At 40.9% G+C, this 19,370-nt stretch overlaps 1 protein-coding gene across 2 annotated transcripts in view; it reads left to right on the top strand.

Moving 5' to 3' along the window:
- The window catches only part of LOC132377831 (transferrin receptor protein 1-like), a 57,248-nt gene that overhangs the window by 21,690 nt on the left and 16,188 nt on the right, over window positions 1-19,370 (top strand). For both annotated transcript variants that reach the window (XM_059944245.1, XM_059944253.1), the window contains exons 8-13: window positions 1,959-2,054; window positions 4,259-4,398; window positions 6,683-6,849; window positions 8,975-9,091; window positions 10,521-10,606; window positions 18,742-18,805. In XM_059944245.1, coding sequence (XP_059800228.1) covers window positions 1,959-2,054; window positions 4,259-4,398; window positions 6,683-6,849; window positions 8,975-9,091; window positions 10,521-10,606; window positions 18,742-18,805 — 670 coding nt within the window. The remainder of the gene's footprint in view (window positions 1-1,958; window positions 2,055-4,258; window positions 4,399-6,682; window positions 6,850-8,974; window positions 9,092-10,520; window positions 10,607-18,741; window positions 18,806-19,370) is intronic.

Consider the following 19,370-nt stretch of genomic DNA (forward strand, 5'->3'; position numbering starts at 1 on the left):
CACACATGATTCACAACAGTTTATAACTGGTCTTCTTTGATGCTGATTGTTGTTCACATCTGTTCTTTAGCTATAACCCTTATTCTATGACTTGATTGGCTCATATCTTCCTGCCAATCTGGTTTAAACCCACGTGGATAGCAGCAGTGTTTCTCCCTGCCGGGATATTGGTTTCCCTCCAGTTAAGGTGTAGCCCATCCCTCTTGTACAGATTGCTCCTGTTCTAGAAGAGATGCCAGTGAGCCAGAAACCCTGCCCACTGCACCAGCTCATCAGCCATGCATTCATAACCCCCTACATTTGCTGTGCAGTACCTCATACCAGTGTCATTTGTATTTACATGCACCACATCTTCTGGCTACACATGCTCCCCTTGAGATTATTTTGTATGCACTCAGACATCTGTCATTGGCACCTGAGAGGCAGCATGACTGCAATGGTGCTTCTTCATGCATCCAATCTGAGCTCATCAATTTTATCAACTGTCCATCTCTGACACATCCCTCCCCTTTCTTGATGTATCTCTCCACCCCCGGAGATAAACTGTCAACCGACATATCTTATAAACCTACCGATTCCCATGATTATCTTGACCATGCCGCTTCCCACACCATCTTTGTAAAAATGATACTCCCTTTTCTCAGTTCCTTCGCCTCCACTGCATTTGTTCCCAGGATGTGGTCTTTCTTTCCAGGACATCAGAGATGTCTTCCCTTCCTCCACTGTTGATGCTGCCCTCACCCACATCTCCTCCATTTCCCGAACATCTGCGCTCACCCAACTTCCCGCCACCTTAACAGTGATAGAGTTCCTCATGTCTTTGCCCACCATCCCATGAACTTGCACCTCTAACACATCATCCTGTGCAACTTCCACCATCTCCAAAGAGATCCTACCACTAAACGTATCATTTCCTCTTCCCACCCCACCCCTCCTGCCACTCCGCTTTCTGCGGGGAATTCCTCCCTTTGCAATTCCCTTGTCCGTTCGTCCCTCCACACTAATCTCCCACCCAACACATATCCCTGCTAACAGCCTAAGTGTTACACCAGCCCATTCATCTCCTCCCTTCCCTCCATTCGGGGCCCCAAAGAGTTCTCCCAGGTGAGGCAATACTTCACCTATGGATCTGCCAGGGTCATTGGCTGTGTCCAGTGCTCTAAATTGGTGAGACCCGTTGTAAATTGGGAACCGCTTCTTTGAGCACCTCCGCTCCTTCTGCCAAAAGTGGAACTTCCCAGTGGCCAAACATTTTAATACCGATTACCATTCCAACAAGTCAGTCAATGGCCTCCTGTTGTGCCAAGATGAGGTCACACTCAGGTGCAGGAGCAACACCACCTATCTGTTTGTTTAGCCTCCAACCAGCATGAATACCAATATTCCCCCCCTCTTCCTCTCATCTATTCCTCACTGTGGCCTTGTACCTCTTCTCACCTGCCTATCACTTCCCTGGGTCATCTTCTTCCCTTTCTCCTGTGGTCCACTCCATTCTCCTATTAGATTCCTGCTTCTCCAGTCCTTTTCCTTTCTCACCCACTTGGCTTCACCTATCACCTTCCAGCTACCCTCCTTCCCCTCCCCTTATCTTTTTTATTCTGGTGTCTTTCTCCTTCCAGTTCAGCACTGAAGAAGATCTTGGCCTGATGCGTCAGCTATTCATTTCCATAGCTACTGCCTGACCTCCTAAGTTCCTCCAGCATTTTGTGTGTGTCTCTTTTGTGGCCACAGAATATCCTACCCGCCCCTAACTATTGAATCACCTATCACTATTGTCCTGCCTGTCTTCTTCCTTACTTGCTGAGGCTCAGAGCCTTCTCAGTGTCACCAATATGACTGCTTCCGCTACATTATATTTGTTGCGGAGGGAAATGGCCACGGGGGAACCTGCATTTAAGATACTGATTGTAAACTTAAAATTAAAGAAGGAATGATTTCAAAGAATTTTCTGTTTTTAGGTCTTTAATGCCGAGAAGATGAAAGCTGGAGGTGTTCTAATCTATCCTGATCCGGCAGATTATAAACTGGAAAGAGATGTGGCTATGTTTGGACATGTAAGTATGGTAGCATTTCAGTTTAATGTGTAGTGGTAACTGTACCTCTGCTTTGACTTGCTGGGCACACCCATTATTTTCTTAAATGTGTGTGCTTTGAATAAAAGGGCTACAGGGTTATCAATGAATGTATTGCAAAATATGTAGCATGGAGTATTTTTTTAAATGACTTTTAGTATTCACAGTGAGTAGGATATTTTCTGGCTTGTCTGTTTACTGCAGCATTCTCGTTTTTATTTACACCTGTACCTGATTGTTACGCTTCTAGCACTGACCACAAAATTGCTTTTTTTTGGTATCTTGTTGGCATCTGAACAGGAAAAAATGTAGGAATGAGAAAAGGAAACCAGAGTCATTAACTTTTAGGTGTAAGTGCAGTTGATGTTTGGAATTGAGGGAGTGGTAAGAGCTCATCATGAAGTCATTCCCTCCAGTGTTCAGCTATCAATGTCTGCAGCATTGTGGGTGAATAAAAAGTGGATCTGTTTATAGTTGTGGAATTTTTGGTAGATTTGATCATGTAATGTTTGATCATCATTTCTCAGTGGGTTTATTTTATAAAAAGTGGAAATATTGTGGTAATTTTCCTTGCTTTGAACATGCTGCTGGGATTACCAGACCCTGAATCCTCATAGCTAGAATGTCATCTAAGGGCTAGTTAAATGAGGTTAATGATTCTGAATCATTGAAGAAGCATGGTGTGATACTCAGCCACAGAATCTTGGCTAGCTTAACATTAGTGCCAACTTTTATAATGTTTAATTACAAAAATTAAAAATTTACGTATAAATTTTAAAAATTTAAAAATGGTAATTAACGTATTACCATTGGCTTGTAATAAATCAGCTATTGATGTGAATTCATCCGAACAGCAACGTAACTCAACAAGGCATAAGGACAGTGATGAAAAAGGTCATTTCCATTAAAGAAGCACATTTAGGGTAAATATGATATGGGTATACACGAACATGTTTGAATATTCCTTCTAAGGGAAAGTGAAAGCAGTTACTTGTATGAACATTGACACACCCATGCAAGTTTACTGTTAGGAAAGAATAATTTAATTCACACCAGTATAAACTTAGATCGAAATGTATTGACAAAAATTTTTAAACTATAGAAACACAGTATTGCTATATGATACTAAATAACAAAAGGTCTGTCATATATATAAATATTAGTCTATATTGTGTACCTAATTGTTGGAGCTCATTGTCGCATAAGCGAAACAAGATTAATTCACTTAATTTACTCACAATACTGAAACAATTTTGTGCTGAAGAACCTGTCCCAGAAAACAGATAATCACACAACTTCCAAGGAAAAAAGTGTAGAGCTTTCTTCAAGGCAGTGTTCTATCTAGCTAACTAAAAGTTATCAGTACATTCTCTGAGAACATTATCTGTATGAGGATTCTTCCACCTCAGTATCTGTCCTTCCAAATGGGTTCTGTGAGTATTTCACATTGTTCTCTGATGTTCATGGGTCTATTTCCATTCTCCTTCAATCCCATGCTCTCTCACGAAAATGGTTCTCTCTTGATATTCCTGTCATCTCTCAAAGAAAAATTGTTAACAAAACAAATCTTATTGGTTAATTCAACAAGCCTAACTTAATCAACAAAATTTTTATTTCAAACAAAAAATGCAAAAAATTAAATACTTAATTGTATAATGTAATTAAAGGAATATTTTGAGAAAATCTGTCAAAAACAAAATACCCAACAGCATATTGTATTAATAAAATAAAACATGGTCTTAAACCAGGTTATTACATTTAAAATTTAAATGAATGCATTTAGTTTGATGTCTTTAATTTATTTATAACATGCCTCACCTATTGCCTTCTAGTTCTTTGTCCTATAATCTTTCCTGACATCAGTGGAAACTTGCAGTCTACACTGGATCTTGACTTTTGCAAGATCTGAGTATTTTTTTCCCCCAAAGATCACCTCTGTCAGTACTCCCTCCACCTCTTCTCTCTATCTCTCCCCCCCCCCCTCCACCCCCACCCCCAACCACCACCAACACTGGTTCTGGTTTTATAGTAGGATTTCAAATCATTAAGAAAAATGAGTTATATAGTATGGCATTAATTAAACAATATAGTGTGTAGTTTAGCATGGAGGAGTGCCCTATGTCCTTTAGTGATTATTACTTTGTTAATTGTGCAGAGTTAATATATGATTTATTCTGTTTCAAAAGGTTCACATGGGCTTGGGTGATCCTTGGACTCCTGGATTTCCATCATTCAACCATACACAATTTCCTCCAACCAAATCATCAGGACTACCTGGTATTTTGGCTCATTCAATCAGTGCCAATGTTGCCTTGCATCTTCGCCGGTTAGTACATCATTGTTCAATATGCTTCTATAATAGCCTTGAATTTCAGAAGGATTGGAATTTAGCAGGATAATGTTAGTGTTATTGACGATGTTTTTTTTTTGAAATTTCCTTTTCTACTTTATTTAATTACAGTGCCTATAAACAGTATTCACACACACCCCCCCCCCCCCCAACGAAGTTCTCATGTTTTATTGTTTTACAAACATTGAAACATGGTGGATTTAATTTGTGAGTGAACAGCCCTTTTCAAGTCCAGCCTCAAATTCTCAATTAGATTGAGGTTTGGACTCTGCCTTAGCTACTGCAGGACAATAACTCTGTTGCTTTTAAGCCATTCCTGTATAGGCTTTATGCTTGGGTCATTACCTTACCTGAAAACAAATCTTCTCCCAAGTCACAGTTCTCTTCCAAACTGCATCAGGATTTTGCTGCATTAATTTTGCTCTCTACCTTCACAAGGCTTCTAGGGCCTGCTGTAGTAAAGCATCCCTGCAGCATGATGCAGCCTCCACCGTGCTTCGCAGTAGGGATGGAGTATTTTTGATGTGCGTATTTGGCTTACAGCTAACATAGCATTTAGTCTGATAGCCAAAAAGATCAATTTTGGTTTCATCAGACTTATAGAACCTCCTTCCAGCTGACTAGAGACTCTCCCTATGCCTTCTAGCGAACTCTAGCTGAGATTTTACATGAGTTTCTTTTCCAAGAATGGCTTTCTCTTTGTCAAGAGATTAATGTCAAAAAAGCCAAACTAAATATACTGCGATTCAATGTTGTAAAACATGAAAACTTTCGGGGGTGGGGGGTGGTGAATACTCTTATAGGCACTGTATGTCAATCACAAATTAAGGAACTTTTGATTAGAACATAAGTGCATTGTCTGTTTTCCTTTTTCGTAACCTTTCCTCGCCATAAGACCTATGGTCAGAATTGGGTCATTTGGTACAAGTTTGCTCTGCCATTCCATCATGGCTGATAATTGTCCTTCTCAGCCCCATTCTCCTGCCTTCTCCCCATAACCCTTTGATACCCTGATTAATCCAGAACCTGTCAACCTCTAAGTATACCTAATGATTTGGGCTGCACAGCTATCTATGGCAAAGGATTCCTCAGGCTAAAGAAATCTTCCCCCCACCATCTGCTTCGAAGTAGATGTCCCTCTGGTCCTAGACTTGCCCACTATAGAAAACATTCTTTCTACATCCACTCTATTCAGACCTTTCAATATTCAATACTTTTCAATGAAATTCCTTCCTTTCCACCCCCCCCCCCCCCCCCACCATTCTTCTAATCTCTAGCGAGTGCAGGTCCAGAACTGTTGTATGTTAAATCTTTAAATCTTTCATTCCGGGGATCATTTTCATGAACCTCCTCTGGGCTATCTCCAATGCCAGCACATCCTTTCTTAGATAAGGGGCTCAAAACTGCTCGTAATATTTCAACTGCAATCTCACCACCCACTTATTTCAACTCATTGTACCTTTTTTGCTGGTGGTGAAATTTCCATCTTCTTGCTTTACATTTCTAATCCACCTCTAGCCAGTGGTGTACTCTGTTGTTGTTTCTAGGTCTTGTTTCAATGACATTCGGATTCACTACTTGTAGGTGTAGGTCTCTCATTGCCATGTAATTCCAATTTGAAAGAACTTTTCAAAAGAATCGTTACGGGCCCAATGGGCAGTAAGTTCTTTGAATTGCCATGCTTGCTGAAGCCTTCCTCACAGATCTTGCTCCTGGCAGAGATTGGCATGTGCACAGATAATTGGTGAACGTGTAGCTGGGAAGAACAAGAATCATGTACGATTCCCCATATTGTTGTGGTAAACATTGTCACTTTGACAGGAAGATTTGAACAGCAGAAAAGGAATAGCTTTTGGCTTTTGATTTTTTTTTTGGATTGACTTGAATGAAATGTGGGTGTGATTTGGGAACTTTGGGAAAAAGTGGGGACTAATACGTTATAGCAAAGTCCAAGTCTCCTCTCCCACTGGTCTCTGCACGATTTCTCATTTTTCAGAATATTCTGGGCCCCTTTGTCTTTGACCACTGTCATCCTTCTCACTTATTATATTTGAGCTCTAGAGCATTATAATATTAGTGATTCTGAAATGCATTAATTGAAAGTTGTGTCGGGTTTTAACTGCATGGACATTCAAGTCATATGGTTCAAATTTTGTTCCTTTTTGCTGTATAATCGATTTTTTTTTTGAAGTTGATAGTGATTTCTGTTTAGGATTTTCTTGAACTCTGAAGGTATTTCTAATCTGTAACTCTTTAACAGATTGCTTGGTGGTGCAGATACTCCAGGTAGTTGGGAGGCCCGTGGAACCAAACTTGGACCAGGATTTCATAATGATGGTGGACAAATAAAGATGGAAATAAATAATGTTGAAGAAGTGAGAGAGATACATAATGTATTTGGTGTCATCAAGGGTAACGAAGAAAAGGGTAAGATAATAGCTTTAACTTCAAATTAAAGAAAACTGTCTAATGACAGCACAACTGATTCCTGTAATTAGTTTGGATAAGGCCTTAAGCCAGAGAGCAAATATTTGTGTATTTCTCTTGCCTTGGATTGAATAATTGTAAACTTTTTCCTAAAGGCATTCAAAATGCTGCTAAATTTGGTCAATTTTCAGATTATGGAACTAGTATTGGTAATGGGTTAAAAATAAAATAACATTGGAAGGTATCAAATGTGGAAATGAAAGTAATGGGAAATGTAGAGTTGGATATTTATCCTGTAGAAATCTGAAGTTATTGACTAGATATTTACAAAGCAGTATCTTTGTGCTCAGTGCTTGTTTCTCATTTTGAGAAAAATTGACTACACCATGATCAGAATCTTCCTAATAAATATCACAGGTGTTAATGTATCTATGTGAAATATCTGGAGGTAGCTGCTTTTTCTTAGTGCATGCAGGTTAGTGTTGTTATGATCCCAGCCCCCTCCTTTGTGAGAATCGCAAGAGCACTAGTTGAGGGGCGGGGGTCAGTAGACCCAGGAAGTGGGAGAGAGAGAGAGACGTGCTGAATAGACACAGGAAATGGGAGAGAGAGACGTGCCGAATACCGCGTTCCACCGGGATGCAAAATAAGGTGACATTGACTATTGTCTCATGGAAACCACGTGTAAAGCCCTCGGGCAAAGTGAGCTGGTTGAGAGAGAGATTGCATCATCCCAACCTGATTGACACCTGCGATCCCGTGAGGAAGTATAAAGGAGGGTCTGGGGGGGGGACAACCCCTTCAGACGCACCAAGAAGACACGATAGCGATCCCGTCGTAGTGGGAAGTCATTTTGAAGGAAGCCACTTGCGTTAGATTCCGAATCTGGAGTCTGTGGCTGGAATCACGGAAAACCGCTTTTAACTAACAACGGGGAAGCCCGCTCCCCTGATTCCATGGATTTGCTTCATAAAGACCCGGGCAAGTTTTCCTTTTCTCACCAATCTCTCTCTCTCTCCAACACGTGAAACCCAGTGGTTCCCAAAAGGCTGAAGCCTGCAGACTTCTGAGTGACTTTTATATTTCCAGTGGACAATATATTATCCCCTAGACCAGGGGTCGGCAACCCACGGCTCTTTCATCTCTGTGCTGCGGCTCCCCGTGGTTTGTTAGTTTTTGAAATGTAATTCGAAATTTGAAGATTATGGTGATCTTGTACAATCTAAAAATGTTGTGGAGACCCCATTTCCTGGCACATCCGAACCGGCTCACAATTAGCCACCGTTCCGGCTAAGGGAGATAGCCTACAGGGGTTTGTGAGTACGTGTCTTTTGGAGCATCCGCGCCCATGGGGACGGGTTGAGGGAGGCTTTAAAGCAAGGCTGTTTAGTTCGAATAAAGTTACCTTTGACTGCAGTGTCTTTATTTTAGCGCTGCGTGTAGCACCCTTTGACTGCAGTGTCTTTATTTTAGCGCTGCGTGTAGCACACCGCAACAACGTGTTTTTTATCGCTATTAATATACATCACTGCCAATGCCTGACACCCGCCAGTGCGCGCTTTCTTTTAATTCTTCGATCCAAGGTAGGCTAACTATGGAGAAACCTTCAACCCAACGTCTTTTTTTCGGAGTTCAAAATGTTTTTGTTGCATGCAGAAATGTAATTTCGTTTTCTCTGCAGGAGTTCATCAATTTCATAAATGCAACACATTATAGTTTGTTTATACATAGCATAAAGGCAAAAAAAAACCGTTGTATGCAGTGTTATTTCATTTTAAATGTCAAACGGGTTTTGTGGCTCCCAGTGTTTTCTTTTCTGTGGGAAATGGGTCCATATTGGCTCTTTCAGTGGTAAACGTTGCCGACCCCTGCCCTAGACAAACGATAGAACGATTTCTTAAGGATGATTATTACTTTACCCGCGCTTTAGATTGAGTATTGACGACGTATATTATCTGAATGTTTGCATTAACCTTATTTTTGTGCCCCTTTATAAATAAAAACTTTTGAAAATAGTGCCATCAGACTTCAACGGACCTCTCTATCTTTGCTGGTAAGTGATCCAGTTATGGGATACGTAACAGTGTAAGTACTATTCTAAAAACATTTGCTGTTTCTTTTTTAGATCATTATGTTGTGATTGGTGCTCAGCGTGACTCCTATGGATCTGGCGCAGCAGAATCTGGAGTTGGAACTGCTTTGCTGTTGGAGTTGGCAAGAGTCTTTTCCAAGATGGTTAAAGGTGAAAGCACAGATCATGCTTGTGATGAAGGAATTAGTGGAACTGATTAGTACGGACTGTACTGATGACTGGAAGAGTCCATGCGTGTAGAACAAAGGGTTGAAAAGAACAATAGCCAATCATATATTGAGAAAGAGTTCTTGAGAGTGGGAAGTGAGAGTGAGATGCACATACACACAATGCAAAGTAAAAAGAGCAGAGATCCAAATGCTGTCAGTGTAAAGAGTGGGAGAGTTTGGTGAGAGGGAAGAGAGCTAGAAAGAGTGAGGATCAAGGCTATGAAGAACAGGAGAGACTGACAGCAATTTGAAGGTTACAAGAAGAAAAATCTGCAGTATGACATCACACAAGGTAATAAATGATTAGCACTGAGTGTGACAACAACATATGTAAGACTGAGTTTGAATAGCTAGTGACTAAATTAGAAAGCAGATCCTCAAAGGTTGGAAACTGGATTATTATCTGTTATGAAGTAACTGGTTCAGGATTGACCAAATTGAGGAGATAAATGCATGGACAGTTAGATGTGTGAGAAGTCAGTTCCAGTTTTGCGCATGGTATCAGCGCTATGAAAAGAGAGAGCTGTTCCGGGGGGACAGACTAATGCTGAAGTGTACTATTCAACATTTGGTGCAGTGGTTCTTTCTGAGACCATACCAAAACTAGTGTGTGCAATTTTGACCTGGTCTTCTTAGAAGTTGTAATTGTTCTGGAAGGGGCATAGAAAAAAATTGCCAATCGGATTCAGAGGATACCAGGGTTGTAGTTTGCCAAAGTTGGGTGAGTAGTCACTGGAGTTTGGTTCAATTATGAGGGATCTCATTGAATAATATTCTAAGAAATCTTGACAAACTGGGTATAGAGTGAGTGTTTCTCACTGGCTGGAGAAGAGACATCTGAATGGTGGTGTCACTGTTTCAGTATATGAGATAAGGTATTTACAATTAACAAAATATTTCCTTATCTGAGAGTGGTAAATCTGGAATTTTCTAATACAGAAGGTGGTAGGGGTCAAATTACTGGATGTGTTTAAGGAGGAGGTAGATTGATTTCTAGAGAAAAGACATCACGGGGTGTGGTGGAAAAATGTATGCTTTTGAGACAGTGTCAACCACATTCAGGGCAGAATCAATAGGCGTGTTGTGCTTCTCTGTTGGTCCAAAATCAACAGTAACAATAATCTAATTACACAAAACTATACTAACAGTAAGAGCAAATTTGCATGAATATTGTAATTGTCCTTGAAGATTAAAATGCAACTCCACTTTAAGGTTTAAAATGAATGCTGAAAAAATAATGTCTCCATAGGTATTGCTTAATGTGGTGTGTATTATAAGCATATTCTGGGTTTTTTTTCAAATTTCCAGCACATGCAGTGCAGGCTGGGCTCCACAGATTGAAACTAATATCTTGCATGTTTTAAATTTAGATGGATTCAGACCTAGACGAAGTATAGTCTTTGCAAGTTGGAGTGGTGGTGATTTTGGAGCAGTTGGAGCAACTGAATGGCTGGAGGTAACAGGATTTTGAAAAACTGCCTGACTTTATAAATTTATGAATTATTTGCAAAATTTTGGATGGAGGGTATTAGCTTCTAAACTCTTTAAAGACATGTTTAATATACTTCTCAATTTTTCCACATTTTTAAGGAGCATAGATTATAGCATATTGCTTAGTGGAAATAGGCCACAAGACTTAGGAGCAGAATTGTGTCATTCAGGCCATTGAGTCTACTCTGCCATTCCATTATGGCTGATTTATTATCTCTCCCAACCCCTTTCTCCTGCCTTTTCCCCATTACTTCTGATGCCCTGACTAATCAAGAACCTTTCAACCTCCAATTTAAATATACCCAATGACTAGGCCACCACTGTCGTTTGCGGCAATGAATTTCACAGAATCGCCACTCTTTAGCTAAAGAAATTCATCCTGATCTCAGTTCTAAATGGGCGTCCATCTATTCTGAGGCTGTGCGCTCTGGTCCAAGATTCCAGTTCTATAGGAAACATCTACTCTGTATCCAATCTATCTAGATCTTTCAATAGTCAACAGGTTTCAAATAGATATCCCCCGCTCCGCCCAGCATTTTTATGAACTTTAGCAAGTATAGTCCAAAAACCATCAAACACTCCTCATGCATTAGCCCTTTCATTCTCAGAATCATTCTTCTGGACTTCCTCCAATGCCCGCTCATTTTTTCTTAGATAAGAGACCCAAAACTGCTCACAATATTCCAAGTGCATTACATCCTTTATTTTTAAATTCTTGTCCTTTGGAAATAAACGCTAACATTTCATTTGCTTTCTTTATCACTGAGCTAATCTGTAAGTTAAACTTCAGTGAATCCAGCACGAGTACTCTCAAGTCCCTTTGCACCTCTGATATTCGGATTTTCACCCCGTTTAGAAGATAGTGTATCCCTTTATTCCTTCTACTAAAGTGCATGACCATATACTTCACTACACGATATTCCATTTGCCACTTCTTTGTCCATGCTCCCAATCTGTCTTAAGTCTTTCTGCAGAGTCTGTTTCCTTAACACTACCTGTCTCTGCACCTCTCTTCATATCATCCACAAACTTGACCACAAAGCCATCAGTTCTGTCATCCAAATCTGAAATATAATGTGAAAAGAAATGGTCCCAACACTGACATCTGCAACACATCACTCGTCACCAGCAGCCAACCAGAAAAGGCCCCCTTTATTTCCTCTGTTTCCCTCCTGTCAGTCAGCCAATCTTCAAGTTCAAGTTTAACTATCATTCAATCATACATGCACACAGCCAAACAAAACAGCATTACTCTGGGGCCAAGGTGCAAAACACAGTATCAACAGTCATACACAGCACAAGGCACATGTAGCTTATACAAGATAGCAACTAAAAATACAGTCATATCCATTCCAATTCCCTGAGTGACATCCTGCAAATTGGTGCTGCGTGGATGGTATTGGTAAGAATAGGCAGTTTGCAGCTTGTCATTCCACCAATCCAACCCCCCCCCCCCTCCAACCCAGCTTGGCGGCCGCGCTATACCGCCTCTGGCGTCGCTTCTCTTCTACTGCTGCAATAGGCAAACCCGTGGCTTAAGGCCCAGTCCTTGCTACAACTGAGTTCAAACAGCTACCCCCCCCCCCCCCCCCCCCGCCATCTGTCACGCCAATAAGCAAGGGAGGTGGATGTGCCATTTTACATTTTCATTGTCCAACAGGCTCTTGCAATTGCAAGAGAAACATCCAGGACAGACTGCACATCCCCTTCATGCACCGACTCCAATGCCATCTTGTAGCAGGTAGTAACACAGTCCGCACCAAGCCTAGATGCTCTTCCATTGAGCAGCTTGCTGATGGGTAGGCCTGCTATCCATGCTATAGGATCTTTCCAGTAATGCCATGGGTTTTAGCCCTGTTAAGCAGCCTCATGTGTGGCACTTTGTCAAAGGTTTTCTGTATAAGCCAAGTAAACAACATCCACTGATTCTCCTTTCTCTATCCTGCCTGTTATTTCCTCAAAGAATTCTAACTGATTTTTTAGGCAAGATTTCCTTAAGGAAACCATGCTGTCTTTGGACAATGCCTGCCTTCGGGTATCCCAAAACCTTATCTCAGTGAACTCCAAGCATCTTCCCAACCGCTGAAGTCAGGCTAACTGACCTATATTTCCTTTCTTCTGCCTCCACCCTTCTTAAAGAGTGGAGTGACATTTGTAATTTTCCAGAACCTAGTGATTTTTAAAAGATCGTTAGTGATGCCTCCACAATCTCTTCAGCTGTCACTTTCAGAACCCTAGCGTGTAGTCCATCTGTTTCTGGTGACATGTCTATCTTTAGATCTTTCAGCTTGCCAAGCAACTTCTTAGTAATAGCAACTACACTCGCTTCTCCTCCCCGACGCTTTTGAATTTCTGGCATACTGCTACTGTCTTCCACATAGAACATAGATACTTACAGCACGTTACAGGCCCTTTGGTCCACAGTGTTTTGCCAACCATGTAACTTACTCTACAGACTGCCTAGAATTTCCCTAGGACATAGCCCTCTCTTTTTCAAAGCTCCATGTACCTATCTGAGAGGCTCTTAAAAGACCCTTTTATATCTACAATACAGTGAAGAGTGATGTAAAGTAATTAAGTTCATCTGCTATGTTTTTGTCCCACATTATTACCCTTTACTGTCATTCTCCAGCAGTCCGATAGCCTCTCTCGTGCTCCTTCTATATCTGGAAGAAAAACTTCCAGTATCCTCTTTTTATATTATTCACTAGCTTATCTTCATATTTCATCTCTTCTCTCATTATGGCTTTTTTAGTTGCCTCCTGGTGGTTTTTTAAAACTTTCTCATTCTGTAACTTCCCTCTAATTTTTGCTATTATCCTATGTTCTCTCTTTTCCCTTTATGCTGTCTTTGTGACCTTCCTTGTCAGCCGGTGTTGCTTCATTCTCCCTTCGGAATACTATAATTGTATCCTGCACCAAGTTCGAAGTAAAATTTATCATTAGTGTACATATATGTCATTGCATTCAGCCTTGAGATTCTTTTTTCCTTGAGCATGCTCAGCAAATCTATAGAATGGTAATTGTAAACAGGAAAAATGAAGGAAGAAGAGCATAGAAGGCATCAAACTGTTGAAATACAACCAACATTAAAATAACAACAAATAAGAGCATGAAATCACAAGATATAAGAGTCTTTTAAGTGAGATCATTGGTTGTGGGAACATCTCAATGGATGAGTATAATTATCCTCTTTTGTTAAAGTGCCTGATGGTTGAGGGGTAGTAATTGTTCTTGAACTTGATGGTGCAAGTCCTGAGGACATTGTATTTTCTGCCTGACAGCAGCAGCGAGAAAAGAACATGTCCTGAAAGGTGAGGATCTTTGATAGATGCTGCTTTCTTACAACAGCAGCCTCCTAAGTGTTCCTTATCTTAAACTCCCTAATCGAATCTGATTCATTGCACAACATCCAATCCAGAATCGCTACTTTCCTAGTGGGAACCATAACCTGCTCTAAAAATCCATCTCATGGGCATTTTAAAATACCCTATCGTCAGGTCCAGCATCAACCTGATTTTTCCCAATTTACCTGCATATTAAAATCCCCCATGACCATCATAACAATGCTCCTTTTACATGCCCCGTCTCCCATTGTAATTCCCCACATCCTGTTTGGAAACCTGTATAAAATTCCCATCAGGGTCTTTTTAATCTTAGTTTTCTAACTGTACCTACTACAAGGATTCTACATTTTCCGATTCTCTCTCTTCTTTCTAAGGATTAGATTTCATATTTTACCAAAAAAGCCACCCCACCCCCTTTCTGCCCTTTCAATACAATGTGTAATCCTTGGTTATCAAACTCACAACTAAGATCTTCTTTCAGCTATGATTAGTGATGCCCATAACATAAAACCTGCCGATCTCTAACTGTACTACAAAATCGCTTACCGTAAATTCCAGACTATAAGCCGCTACTTTTTTCTCACGCTTTGATCACTGCAGCAACACTGCGGCCTATACTACGGTGCGGCTAATGCATGTTTTTTTTCATGCCGCCAAAAACATTTTGCCTCGTAACAGTAGACTGTTATGAATCCCGTAACTGGAGAACTTACCAGCAAAGATAGAGAGGTCTGTTGAAGTCTGATGTCACTATTTTCAAACGTTTTATTTATAAAGGGACACAAAAGTAGGGTTAATACATACATTCAGGTAGTGCACATCGTCAACACTCAATCTAAAGCGCGGGTATAGTAATACTCATCATTAAGTGAGCTCTGCTGTTGTCTAGTGGTTAATAGATTGTCCGTTGGAAATATAAAAGTCACTCAAAGTCTGCTGGCCTCAGCCCGTTGGAAATCGCTGGGTTTCACGTGGAGCGACCGAGAGAGAGATTGGGGGAGAAGAGAAAGAACTTGCCGAGTCTTGATGAAGCTTCCGTGAAATCGGGGGAGCGTTGGTTTCCTCTCCCCGATGTTAGTTGAAAGCGGTTTCCTGTGATTCCAGCCACAGATTCCAATACCGGAATCTAAAGCACATGGCTTCCTTCAGAATGGCTTCCCGCTGCTGCGGGACCACCCTCTCGTGTCTTCTTGGTGCGTCTGAGGGGCTGTCCCCCTGAGACTCTCCTTTATACTTCCTCACGGGGTCGCAGGAGTCAGTCAGGTTGGGATGATGCAGTCTCTCTCTCAACCAGCCCACCTTGCCCGAGGGCTTTTCACGTGGTCTCCATGAGACAATAGTCGCTGTCGCCTTATTCTGTATCCTGGGTGGAACGTGCAATTTGTATTGTTATGATCCCAGCCCCCTCCTTTGTGAGAATTGCAAGAGCACCCATCGAAAGGTGGAGGGGGGTCAGTAGACCCAGTCAGAGAGAGAGAGAGAAACGTGTCAAATTGCAGGTCCCACCAGGGATACAGAATAACAACAGCGACTATTGTCTCTGAATGTTTGTATTAACCCTATTTTTGTGTCCCTTTATCAATAAAAACGTTTGAAAATAGTGACATCAGACTTCAACGGACCTCTCTATCTTTGCTGGTAAGTTCTCCAGTTACGGGATTCGTAACAGCACGTTTCTCTCTCTCTCTCCCCGACTGGGTCTACTGACCCCCCCCCCCCCCCTTCGACGGGTGCTCTTGCGATTCTCACAAAGGAGGGGGCTGGGATCATAGCAAGACCAATAAAATTGATGAGTAGTTCACAGAGGTCCAATGAAATTGTACGATAAATCAAGCGCACTTTCACAATTAAATTATTGTAAATCAGTCATTTGTACTCACCCTCATCAACATGGAAAACACTCGAAGAAAAGCATATGATGCAGCTTTTAAGTTAAAGGCGATCAATAACTTTTCCTGGTAGGCTGCAGTATATATATTTTTTTACCAGTCGTTAGGAGATACTGGAATGTTGTTCGTGCACTGTTCAGTAAAAAAGTATACGCAACGTAATTTGTGTGTTACCGATACGTAGGTATATTTAAAAGTAGCTGTGTTACAGGCACTGTTCAAAAAAAAGCATTTGCAATATGTATTTGCTTATGTTACCATACGGATTTAATTAAAAGTTAAAAAATCCTCACGTGTAATATCTTTCTGTGTAAATATCTCCTATTACAACGTGGGACACCTGCGGCTTAAAATCCGGTGCGGCTTGTACAAGTACAAAATTGATTTTCTTTCTAAAATTAGAGTGTGCGGCTTTTAATCAGGTGCGCTCTGTAGTCCGGAATCTATGGTACTTTATGTCGGATGCTGCATGCATTCAAATATAACATCTTCAGTCCTGTTTTTCTCATCCTTTTCAATTTTTGTCTGCATGTTACAGTTCAACTCATCCCAACTTTGACTACAATTTTGCTCTATCATCTGCCTGTTCTTCCTCATGATCTCACGATAAACTGCATATCAACTGCCCCATCCTCAGCCCTATTTCTCTGGTTCCTATCCTCCCAAATTAGTCTAAACCTTCTCCAACAGCTCTAGCAAACCTGCCTGCAAGAATATTGGTCGGCCTCGAATTCTGTCCGTTCATACTTTCCTCAGCTGAGATTCCAGTGATTCAAAAATCTGAATCCCTGCCCCCTGCACCAGTTCCTCGGCCATGCATTCATCAGCCAATTCATCCTATTCCTCCCTCACTGGTACTTGGCACAGGCAGCAATTCAGAGATAACTACCCTGGAGGTTCTGCTTTTCAGCTTTCTACCTAATCCCCCATATTCTCTCTTCAGGACTTCATCCCTTTTCCTACCTATGTCATTGGTACCAATATGTTGCACAACTTCTGGATGTTCACCGTCCTTTCTGAGTCAAACCTGACCCTGGCACGAGGGTTTCTTTCATGTTGTCAGAATGTCCATTCTGCTCCTCCAACTATAGAATCCTCTATCACTACTGCACTCATCTTCTCCCCTTTTCCTTTTATAGGCATAGAGCCAGACTCCGCGTCAGAGATCTAGCCACTGCGGCTTACCCTCCCTGAAAGGTCATCTCCCTCCCCCCCCCCCCCCCCGCAGTATCCAAAGTGATGTACTTACTATGAGGGGGAATGGCCATCGGAGTACTCTGCACTGGCTGCCTATTCCCTTGTCCATTCCTGACAGTCACCCAGGTACCTGCCTCCTGCACCCTTGGGGTGACTTACCTTCTTATAACTCCTGTCTGTCACCACCTTATTCTCCCATATGAGCCGAATATCATCCAGTTGCAGCTCCAGTTCCTTAATATGGTCTCTATGGAACTGCAGTTTGATGCGCTTTGTGCAGACATGGTTATCAAGGATACTGGAGGTCTCCCAGAGTTTCCACGTCTCACCTGAAGAAGATATCACTCACCCTGGATCTGTTCTCACTGCACTAGCCATGTACTAATAGACAAAGAGAGGAAAAAAAAGACTTGCGAGAAACTTATTTAGAGCCTCCATCTGTTCTCACCTAAGCTTAGTCCATCTTTTTAAGGATCCTACTTAATCCGTCCTCAAGACTGCTGAGGATTGTAGCCTTGCCAGTATCTTCTGCAACCGAAGAACAAGTAGTAAGATTTAACCTTCAAATTTGAAAGTCTTGTGTATAAAGAATGCCACCAAACTCTGTCAATTGTAACAAATGATATGCCTTTTTATTGAGTTCCCAGCTGTGAGCTACTTCTCCACAACCACAAGCCTATCAGAGTGCACTCTGCATATTTGAAGCTGCCAAATATGTTCTCAGATTTTATCTGTATGAGACACAAAGTTAAATTGGGTTTAATTTGTATGTTGTCTGTGTAAAGAAACAGTAGTAGCATCATTAGAGTTTGTGTACCTTGAGGAGCATATCATTGCAAGATTATGGTCTTTGATTATTTGAGAAAATGCAAATTTTCTTGCTGTTTTTTGCTATAAAAGCCTTGCTCTGATCTTGAGATCATTACTAATTAAGTGTTTGCATCTGTACTACAGTCAAAAATAATATAAAGGAATTGGTTACATTGAACTTTGCTCCTGCTGATTGAATCTGGTATCTTCCATGTTTTATTTCTTTGTTTCATGAATTGATTCAATCAAGTTAGAATAGTCTTGAAAATATCAAAGAATGGTGCTAAACACTATATTCTGTGGATGCTGTAAATCCAAAGTAACACAGTGTTGATAACAAGGAATGAAATAATTTCATCTGCTGAACATCCATGTTTTCTCACTGTGATTCTTGTGCTATCTGCTTTTCTTGGCAACAATAAACTATGAAATCTGAAAGTGACCAGATGTAAAAAATTTTTATGAATGTTTTCATGTGGATAACCAGTGGAAGATTTGTGCTACTTTTTAAATTTAGTTCTCTAATCAATCACCATAAACCTATTTCTCATTTAACTAGTCCATGCCACTTCCAATCTGCTGTGTTTTTGTTTTAACCAGTAGACCTAATTTGAGTTTCAAATACACTTTAGGCAGAGTGATGTGAATCAATTGGTTAATCCTTTAATCCTTTCTAAGGAAATCTTAATCATTACCTTTGACAATGTTGTGTTCTCAAGTAACAGATGATTTTTTAAAAAATATATACTATCCATCTTCATAAGGTGGGTGAGAAAAGTGGTATTTGAGGGGGAGAAAAAGTAACTGGGGTGGGGGAGCAGGATGTGGAACTAATTTTAACTGATCTTTCTCCCTAGGGATACATGTCTGTGTTGCATTTGAAGATATGTGCCTACATTAGTCTTGACAAGGCAGTGGCTGGTAGGTCCTTAATGATTTTTAACTGTAGTTTTGGAGGTTAATATGGAGCATTTGTGGGCAAAATGGGCTTGTAAGCATTTGAACCCAATCCCATTCATTGGTGAGCTGGGCTACAAACCGATTTAGATGAAACTTTAGATTGATGCAATGTATTGGGTTATTCCTGAAGCAGATTGTTCAGGTTTTTATTCTGAAATATAGCTCAACAGTGTCAACTATGGTCTTACTGAAGGTATCTCAAAAAAGCACACTCATTCGTTTGAAGAAGAGTGCGGGACATAAGCAAACTTTGCAGGCATTTGGGAAATCTCAGAATGAGAAGAACTTTACATCTTAACCCAACATTCCTCCTCATTCTGTTTAAAAATTTTCAGCAGCTCAGAGAGGATCTCCATTTTTTTTACCTGGTATGCATCATGTCTCCACTTTGCTCATGTGCCACTATCATGAATGGGTGGAGCAGCAAGGATGCACATTCACAGAAGGGTTCGCAAAGTAGAGCTCAAGGTGACAAAGCAAGGGTCAAGCAAGAAGTTCTTCAAGCCTGTGTCTGATACTGTTCTCC

The sequence above is a fragment of the Hypanus sabinus genome, chromosome 2 (assembly GCF_030144855.1).
Source record: "Hypanus sabinus isolate sHypSab1 chromosome 2, sHypSab1.hap1, whole genome shotgun sequence".
Lineage (NCBI taxonomy): Eukaryota > Metazoa > Chordata > Chondrichthyes > Myliobatiformes > Dasyatidae > Hypanus > Hypanus sabinus.